At 45.4% G+C, this 10,000-nt stretch overlaps 1 protein-coding gene across 1 annotated transcript in view; it reads left to right on the forward strand.

Annotated features, from left to right (window-relative positions):
• Positions 1–9,118, forward strand: part of Gad1 (glutamate decarboxylase) — an 88,716-nt gene extending 79,598 nt beyond the window's left edge. Inside the window, exons 3-10 of the mRNA XM_086532138.1 lie at positions 3,808–3,941; positions 4,146–4,328; positions 4,992–5,071; positions 5,290–5,461; positions 5,840–5,983; positions 6,641–6,790; positions 7,324–7,521; positions 7,766–9,118. Of these exons, the coding sequence (XP_086388264.1) occupies positions 3,808–3,941; positions 4,146–4,328; positions 4,992–5,071; positions 5,290–5,461; positions 5,840–5,983; positions 6,641–6,790; positions 7,324–7,521; positions 7,766–7,939 (1,235 nt within the window). The 3' untranslated portion in view covers positions 7,940–9,118. The remainder of the gene's footprint in view (positions 1–3,807; positions 3,942–4,145; positions 4,329–4,991; positions 5,072–5,289; positions 5,462–5,839; positions 5,984–6,640; positions 6,791–7,323; positions 7,522–7,765) is intronic.
• The last annotated feature ends 882 nt before the right edge of the window (positions 9,119–10,000 follow it).

Raw genomic sequence — 10,000 nt, forward strand, 5'->3', positions numbered from 1 at the left:
AGTTATAATAATAACTGATATAATCATAACAACGTACCTAAACAAATACCCAATACCTAATACCAAAGCAAATAGCAAACACCTTAACAAATATCCATTACTTAAACAAGAGCTTAATACCACAATAAAAAAAAAAAAAAGACTTTCGCGATCCGATATTCTTTCCAACAGAATAAACAAAAAAGAAAAAACAGAACTGTCTTAGGACAATCCCTTGGGAGGAGGAGGGGGAGGGTAGGGGAGGGGGGCGGATAAGGAATATGGAAGGGTGGGGGGTGAGAAGAGAAAGGAAGATAGATGAACGAGAGAGAGAGGGAGAGAGAGGGGAGGGAAGGAGGGAGGGATTGAGGGAGGGAGGGAGAGAAATTGAGGGAGGGAGGGAGGGAGGGAGAGGGAGGGAGGGAGGGAGGGAGGGAGGGAGGGAGGGAGGGAGGGAAGGAGGGAGGAAGGAGAGAGGGAAGGAGGGGGAGGGGAAGACAATGTGAAAAACACCTACACACCCGTAATCAAAGGAAAACAAGAGCCAGACAGATAAACAATAATCATAACCCAAATTACAGAGAAACAAACGGACAAACAAAACTAAAAAGACAGAGAGGAGAAGTCACATCCTTCCCTCCTCTTTCCTCTCCGCCGCCTTCTCTCCATCCCTCTATCGCTCCTTCCACCTTCCCTTTTATCTACTCTTCTTCTTTCTCTCTTTCTATCCATATCTCCCTCTTTCCCACCGTCTTTACCTCTTTTCCTTCATCTCTCCTTCTTTCCCTCCATCTCTCCTTCCTCCTTCACTTTCCCTTTCCATTTTTCCCTCCTCCCAATCTCCCTGCCATCTCGCTCTCCCTTCCTCCCTATCATCCTTCCCCTTCTCCCTTCCCCTGTCCCTCCTTTCTCCCTACTTTCCTCCCTCCATTCTTCCTTGCCTCTTTCCCATCCAACTTAACATCATCCCTTGCTCCCTTCTTCCCTTCCTTTCTCCCTCCCTCCTTCCCTCCCTCCCTCCTTCTCTCCCTATCTCCTTCCCTTCCTTTTTGCACCCTCTGTCCTCCTATTCTTCCCCCCTCCCTCCCTCCCTCCCTCCTCTCCATCTTCAATCCCTTACCCTACCATCTTTACCATCCCTTCTCCCCTCCCTCCTTCCCTCCATCCTCACCCACCCTACTACACCCTATCCTATCCTACCCCACCGCCACACCACCCTACCACACCCGCACACCACCCTACCACACACCCCCACACCCCCTCCCTTACCCTACCTCCCCCACTCCTTCCCCTTCGACCTCCCCACCCTCAAAAAAAAAAAAAAAAAAAAAAAAATCCCCAAATCTCCCCGGAAGCTCGGGGAAATCCCCTAGCCGGCGAGTGAAATATGGCACAGCGGGATAAGGTTTCCCAAGAGAGCACTTACCGTCTCTATCAATTGGGCAGATTCCTCCTCTTTGGGGGGGAGGGGGAGGGGGTGGAGGAGGAGGAGGAGGGAGAGGAGGAGGGGAGGCTTCCCTTGATGGGTGAAGAGCGGTAAGAGGGGGATGGGGGTAGAGGAGAGGAAGGGGGGGATTCCCTTGATGGGTGAAGAGCGGTAAGATGGGGATGGGGGTAGAGGAGAGGAGAGGGGGGGGGATTCCCTTGATGGCTGGGATGGGTGGGTTGAAGGGAGGGTGGGTGAGGGGATGTACTCGAAAGCTAGGGGGGATTGGGGGATGGGAGGGGGGAGGGGGGAGGGAAGGAAAGAAGGAGGATTGAGAGGGCGAGTCGAGGTGACCTGCGAGTGTTAGGGTGGATGACCTGGGAGAAAGAGAGTGAGGGAGGGTGAGGGAGAAGGAGAAGGAGAGGGAGAGGGAGAGTTGGAGGGAGAGGGAGTAAAAGTGGGAGTGGGAGTGGGAGAGGGAGAGGGAGAGGGAGAGGGAGATGGAGAGGGAAAGTGAGAGGGAGAGGGAGAGGGAGAGGGAGAGTTGGAGGGAGAGGGAGAGGGAGTAAAAGTGGGAGTGGGAGTGGGAGAGGGAGAGGGAAAAGGAGTGGGTGAGATTGAGGGAGTAAAAGTGGGAGTGGGAGAGGGAGAAAGTAAAAAGGGAAAGATCTCTTCGAGCGCTAAAGAAAACGAAACGAAGACATAGAATCGAATAAAGAAATAAGAACGAATGATATTTAGAATAAAGTTTAATTACACATAATTAGAAGTTAATGACTTTTTAGCAGTTACCGCTGGTGAAAGTTTATGGGACCATTACGCGATAATGAGACAGCATTTATAACTAACAGTATTCAAAAGTATTCAAGAGCAATACTAATAAATAAGGTATGAGTAGTGTGTTGCTCAGCTAGTGATAAGTAAAGATGGTAATTGAATACTTCAATTAGAAGCAGACACTGAAACACAGATAGATAGACAGACATAAAGAAAGAAAGACAGATTGAAAAACGGAAAGACAGACATAAAGAAATAAAGACAGACAGACAGGTAAGAAGACAGACAGAAAGAGAGAGAAAGAGAGAGAGAGAGAGAGAGAGAGAGAGAGAGAGAGAGAGAGAGAGAGAGAGAGAGAGAGAGAGAGAGAGAGAGAGAGAGAGAGAGAGAGAGAGAGAGAGAGAAGAGAGAAAGAAAGAAAAAAACACGACCTAAAGATGAACAGTAGTATCCCCTCTCGCCTCTCGTCCCCTGAAACAATGGTGGGCTGGAGTAATGGGGAGGATTTAGCATGTAATTGAAACAGGAGGAGATGGGAGGCAGTGTGGGGGATGGGAGGGTGGGAGGGGATGGGATGGGGGGTCGGTGTCGGGGGTTTGACGAGGGTCGAGGGACCGAGGGGAGGAGGGTGCGAAGAGAGAGAGAGAGAGAGAGAGAGAGAGAGAGAGAGAGAGAGAGAGAGAGAGAGAGAGAGAGAGAGAGAGAGAGAGAGAGAGAGAGAGAGAGAGAGAGAGAGAGAGAGAGAGAGAGAGAGAGAGAGAGAGAGAGAGAGAGAGAGAGAGAGAGAGAGAGAGAGAGAGAGAGAGAGAGAGAGAGAGAGAGAGAGAGAGAGAGAAAGAGAGAGGGAAAGAGAGGGGGGGGGGGGAGAAGGGGAAGGCAGGGGCAGATAGGGGTGAGTTGATGGATGGACTGATAGGCAAACGGAATAAATGAATAGACGAGCGGGCAGGCATATTTTCCCAGTACTTTATGACCACTTATCATCGATGCTTAATCGGAGGCAAGTATGACAGAGCACCGCCAATACGGCACCAGTCATGAGATTGATTGAAGACGTACAGCATATACTTCTTTTACGAGTGACGTAGCCATTGTGACGCATGCCAAAGACTGCAGCATTGCGTTCTTGTGTCTGAGCTTTACGACACCGATATGTCTCGGACGCTGTCGGACCAGTAAGAAGAATGTCGCCATGAAAGATCATTGTTAATTGACGGGAAAATCCGGATCTTGCGATGGACTCGTGCTCCATTTCTCTTTAGTGGAGACAATAGATTTAGTTCATTAATGATGAAGCATTACGTGCACTATCGTTTTGCATAGTTTCCGATTGTTTGTTTAAAACGCCATATACGTATTTTGTTTATATGTGTCAATATGATGTCACGCTCGTCTTTCATAAGTTTTGTCTACTTTAACTCACAGCTCATATTACCGGGTTATTACCGCTCTTAGCACCCCCCCCCCCCTACACACACAAATGATAATAAGAAGAAAGAATAAAAATTAAGATAAAATAATAATAATAATAATAACCCTGCACTCTCTTCCCCCGATTCACGCGCCACAGGTCCCTTCCCCGGGGTCATTTTCCGTCCTTTCTTATTCCGCCTCGTCTCTTACAGGCCACCCTCGCTTCATGAACCAGCTGTCATGTGGCATGGAAGTGGTGTCCCTGGCCGGCGAGTGGCTCACCGCCGCTGCCAACACCAACATGTTTACCTTCGAAATTGCTCCAGTCTTCATCCTCATGGAACAGGTATGTTGGTTTGTTCGTTTGTTTGTGTTTGCATGTGTGTGATGAATATTTGACTATTTCTCCAAGTAAGTTTGCACACGTGAAAGAGAGAGAGAGAGAGAGAGAGAGAGAGAGAGAGAGAGAGAGAGAGAATCAAAACAAACCTAAGGAAAAAAACAAGAATCAAGAATCAACCATCCCCTACACGTGCCCCCTTCCCTCCAGGTCACCATGCGCCACATGAGAGAGATCATCGGCTACAAGCAGGGCGACAGCATCCTAGCTCCCGGCGGCTCCATCAGCAACCTCTACGCCGCCCTCGTCGCCAGGCACAAGATGTTCCCAGAGTACAAGAAGAAGGGACTCCGAGCTCTCCCCGGCGAGCTCTGCATGTTCACTTCTCTTCACGTGAGTTTCGTTTCCTGTGTTTCGTTTTTGAGTTTCGTTTCGTTGTTCATTTTGCATTTGGGTGGGTTTTTGTGTAGGATATGCTTGGGGTTTTCTTGATGTTTTTTTGTGTGTGTTTTATTGCGCTAACCTTTCTTGCTCTTTGCCTGATAAGTATATTTATGATGATTCCTAGCTGGTTATATCCACGTTTTTCCGTCTTCTTGTCCACTTTATATATGTATATATATATATATATATATATATATATATATATATATATATATATATATATATATATATATATATATTGTTGTTGTTGTTTTTCGATATTTTCATCTTTCTCTTTATCTTTTTATCCATTAATTCTCATACCTTCCCATCATCTTTTCTAATCCTTTACAAGTAAATTCACCATTCCAGTTACTCTCCTGTTAATCTTCCGGCTTACCTCTCATCCATCTATAAATTCTCTATAAATTCATCTTGTCATACTTCTTTTCATCTACCTATCTTCTAATCAGTATAAGTTCCTGTCACCTCTCCCAACCTTCCACCTGTCAAACTATCATCACTTCGTATTTATTATCCAGACTAACATAAGACTATAGCACGCGTGAAGTAAGCGGTCCTTCTTTCTCTGCACCGTTGACACGAAATGACTTGCCCTATTGTCTTTTTCAGAGCCATTACTCCATGATGGGCACTGCAGCTGCAATGGGTCTTGGCACTGACAACTGCATTGAAGTCCCCGTTGATGACAAGTAAGTCACGGTTGATCATTCAAATCAGATTGAATAATTTGCGACTTAGATTTAACCACTCGCATCCACTCAATACATTCTATTATAATGTGAAACGATACTTTTACTTTGTACGGCTTAATACCAAAATAAAGTCAAAATAAAATACAGTCAGAATAAAGCATATATGAATTAGAAATAGTATCCCATCCCGCTTACACACTCTCCGTCAACAACAGAGGCCGCATGATCCCATCCGAGCTCGACCGTCTCATCCAGGAATCCAAGGCAAAGGGCAAGATTCCCTTCCTCGTCTGCGCTACCGCCGGAACCACCGTCATGGGCGCCTTCGATCCCCTTCACGCCATCGCCGACGTCTGCGAGAAGCACAAACTCTGGTTCCACGTTGATGTAAGTCCTCGAAGGGGTTGGTTCTGAATCCCCTTTGGTTTGCGTCCTCTTAGTGGGTTGTGAATCCTTGCAATGTTTTTTGTTCTGGTTTCCTACGAGAATTGAGTTCGAAATCATCTACTTTCTGTCAACTAGTTATTTTTCCTTTAAAGGGAAGAAGAAATTACTGAAAATGTCCAATATAAATATATGGACATATAGAAGATAAAGAAACAAATAGATATATAGATTGATAGATAGTGATAGAGAAATAGATAGAGAGAGAGATAGAGATAGAGATAGAGATAGAGATAGAGATAGAGAGAGATAGAGATAGAGATATAGACAGAAATAGATGGAAAGAGAGAGAGAAACCTGACCTCCCCCCCTTGCCCCTAGGCTGCCTGGGGCGGCGGAGTCCTGCTGTCCAAGAACCAACGGCACAAGATGGCCGGCGTGGAGCGCTCCGACTCGCTCACCTGGAACCCACACAAGCTGATGGGGGTCCTCCTCCAGTGCTCCACCGTGCACTTCAAGGAGGACGTGAGTGTTCCCGACTGTAAACTGGCAAAGATTCATACAATTATAAGGATAATAATTATGATAAATGGTCATGTTGATACTGATGATGATGACAAGGATAATAAAATGATAAAATGATAATGATTATAACAATCATGATCATAAAAATAATGAGAATAATGATTATGATTATAACAATATTGATGGTAATAATGATGATAATAAAAAAATAGTAATAATAATAATGATGATGATAATAATAGAAATGATCATGATGATAACAATCATCATCATCATCCTCATAATAATAATAATAATATTAATATTAATAACAATAATAATAATAATAATGATAATAATAACAACAATAATAATAATGATAATACCAATAATGGTAATAATAATAACAATGATAGTAACAATAATAATGATGATAATAACAACAACAATAATAATAATTACAATGAGGATAACAATCATTACAACAATAATTAACAACAGTAATAATTTTGATGATAACAAACACACTAACAATAATAACAAGAACAATAACCTCAACATAGACAAAATAGATAACAAAACAATACACCAAAAAGAAACACAACCAACCTTTAACATTAAAAAAAACATTTTCAAAAGCTTCCCCACCTTCCCTCTAACACTAGCCTTCATCCTCAGGGTCTGTTGATATCTTGCAACCAGATGTGCGCCGACTACCTCTTCCAGCAAGACAAGCCTTACGACGTCAATTACGACACCGGTGACAAGGTGATCCAGTGCGGTCGTCATAATGACATCTTCAAGCTGTGGCTGATGTGGCGCTCTAAGGTTGGTTGGCTTGGGTTGTTGCTGTGGTGGTGGGGGTGGGGTGGTGGTGGTGGTGGTGGTGGGGGTGGGGTGGGTGGGGGTTGGAGGGAGGGAGGGAGGGAGGGAGGGAGGTAGAGGGAGGTAGAGGGAGGGAGGGAGGGAGGGAGGGAGGGAGGGAGGTAGAGGGAGGGAGGGAGGGAGGGAGGGAGGGAGGGAGGGAGGGAGGTGGAGAGAGGGAGGGAGGTGGAGGGAGAACGGTAGAGGGGAGTTATCGGTAATAGAGACAGAGTATTAATGATTTTAGAGTGTTTATTCACATAGGTTTAATGAATGTCAAGGGATGAAAGAGAGAGAAAAATCATTTATGTCTCTTATCAATGATAATACCAATGTCTCTTTAATTTAATTTGTGGTTAATACCATGTTTCGTGTACAAACCATTGGACATTGGTTGCCATTATGGTTACTCTTTCCGTCTCATTACCGTTACTCTTTCTGTGTTTACTTAATAATCATCAAGCTCACCTTTACTGATGCCTGTTGGTTGCTTACAGGGCGACGATGGTTTCGAGAAGCACATCGACCACCTGTTCGAAATGACGAATTACCTTGTGCAGCGCATGAAGCAGCACCCAGACAAGTTCGAATTCCTGAACGACGAGCCCGAGTGCACCAACGTATGCTTCTGGTACGTCCCTCACCGCCTCCGCTCCATGAAGCCCGGACCCGAACGCCATAAGCTCCTGGGAGATGTAAGTTCGGCTTCTGTTTGTCTGTTTTCGTATGGCGAGGGACTTCTCTGATTGGGAAGGGGTACATTTGCCTTCTCTTTATGTCACTAGGGATGTGGTTATTGAATAGTCTAAAGAAATGAAAATAGAATAAATATTCAGTCATTAGATATTTCGGAGTGAAATCTGTTTTCATTCGCTGATTTTTGCTATCTTCTGTAAGCGGTAAGCCGAGCTTTTGCTGAGCGTCTTTTCCCTTCTTCAGATCCAGCCTATCCTCAAGGGCCGCATGATGACCTCGGGAACCCTAATGATCGGCTACCAGCCCCTGGACCATCACCCCAACTTCTTCAGGAACATCATCTCCTCCCAGGCAGTCAGGCGGGAGGACATCGACTTCATGCTGGAAGAGCTTGATCGTCTTGGCTACGACTTGTAAAGCCCCTGAACGCGTTGCCGGGGCGTCTCAGCGTCGTAGGGGAAGGAATGGGCTGTCCTGAAGTAGATGCTTCGAAAGTGACCTTCAGCGACCTCGCTTCTTTTGGAAGAAGGTCACGAGGGATTCTTGAGAAGATGTAGTAGTGCAAAGCAGGACTTCCATTCCCGACCCGGCCGAGAGCCGCCGGCAATGATCGCAAGAGGAACCTTTATGTTGCGCTGAGGTCCTCCTCGATACAAATGTATATTGTGGTGACTTGAGATACACTCTCCTACCCGAGGAGAACGTACCTCGAGGTTGATACTTGTATTTACTGAGCAGACACTTTCAAAACAACCTGCGGCCACGGAGGAGGGCGCTGAGAGCTTGTTAATGTTGCTATATGTAGTGTTGTCTTAGTGTAGACGCGCCAGTGTCACCACATGTCAGCAATAATGAGGCAAGAGCCGGTTGGCGTCGTGTGCGGGCTCGCCTCAGACTGTAGGAGAAGGCGTCGTTTAATACAGACAGTTAGTGTGACCCGGATATGGGCAGTGTCGTGTGCAGGCTGAGCCCAAAAACCGGCCTGCAGAAGGCCACGGCTCAAGTGTACGGTCGAGGCCCCGCGCACGCGACCGAAAGCAATAAGGGTACAATCAATAGCTTTTCGTACAGTCACTGCTATATATTGGTTGAGGTACTGTAGGAATGAGCAGACTGGGGTGGCTCCATCATAGCAACCTGGTGAGTCTGATCATGGCTCAACCCCCAAACCCCAACCCCACACTTCTTAAGCAACTTTACCCCTCGACTTATGTAATATTATATCAGGGTTTACGGGATTTACGGATGCACTGTTGAGTTGTTTCTGAGATGAGTGATAAACATGAAGGAGACAGAAGGGGTAAATATAAAGGGTAAAGAGACGGAGAAAATGAGATATGCAATGATCTGTGTGTGTGAAATGTTAGGTTGATTGTTTTAGAGTATGCTAAGAATACTGATGATAAGGTTAGACACATCACCAATGAGATAGTGAAATGCGACAAAAGTTACCACTACAAAATTTCTAGAAGTCGTGACTCTAAATTATGCAGTTTCCATCAATATGCAACTCTCCTGAAGAACTTGACACACTCATTTGCAGAGTAAACATTTCAGCCTTCTTAAAGCATTATCGCAACAAATATTCATAACACATTTCAAGAGCACTCATACACAAAACAAATGCCTCATACACTCTCTAAGACCAATTATGCACGAATGTCCGAGCGCCAGGCACTAGCACGTCAGCTTAGGTCACTTGCCCTCATGCATGACAGTTGTGAACGTTCGCTTTCCGCATTGACAACTCCCAGCCGGACGGATCTCTTGGGGCGACACGCAACACCTCGCAGTACCTGAGGTGGTGGCTTCATTTTGACATCATATCGTCACACTGTAAATAGTTTAGAATTTGGGTTGACGATTAGAAAGTCGAGATTCAATTTTGTATTGATTGCTTGCGGGTGCGTTTGAAGGACGTGTCTCGGCATGTTGCTTGTTTGTTTGTTTGTTTGTTTGTATTTATGTGTGTGTGTGTGTGTGTGTGTGTGTGTGTGTGTGTGTGTGTGTGTGTGTGTGTGTGTGTGTGTGTGTGTGTGTGTGCCTCTTGGATGCATCTGGCTGTTGCATGCTATTTCTCTTCGCATATTCTTCTTACTCTTATGCACGATACTTCTTAAACAATTCTTGATAGTGAACACATCAGAACGTTTGGACGCGTTCGTAAAATAAACGCCTCGTTAGGTCCTCTTTGACACTTCACACCTCTTGCAAATTTAGGATTTTTGAAAATCACTGTCAACGGTGTTTGGCTTCAGCTCACTTCCTCACCCCGCCCCCCCTTCAAGTTTTTTGGACTTTTGAAAACAATTTGATATTATTCCATTCTTTGAAATCCGCACGCATCACATTTAGCATTCGTCTGTATTTGTCCCGTAAACTGCACTTGCACTTTTAAGCGTTTTAGATCTCTTGCACTCGGGTCTGCCTTGGAGTGATACCTTCGTAGTGTTGGTGTCTTGTAGGTGCTCTCTTTAT

Source organism: Penaeus japonicus, unplaced genomic scaffold (genome assembly GCF_977035675.1).
Source record: "Penaeus japonicus unplaced genomic scaffold, GWHDUDI00000001_assembly GWHDUDI00000003, whole genome shotgun sequence".
NCBI classification, from domain to species: Eukaryota; Metazoa; Arthropoda; class Malacostraca; order Decapoda; family Penaeidae; genus Penaeus; species Penaeus japonicus.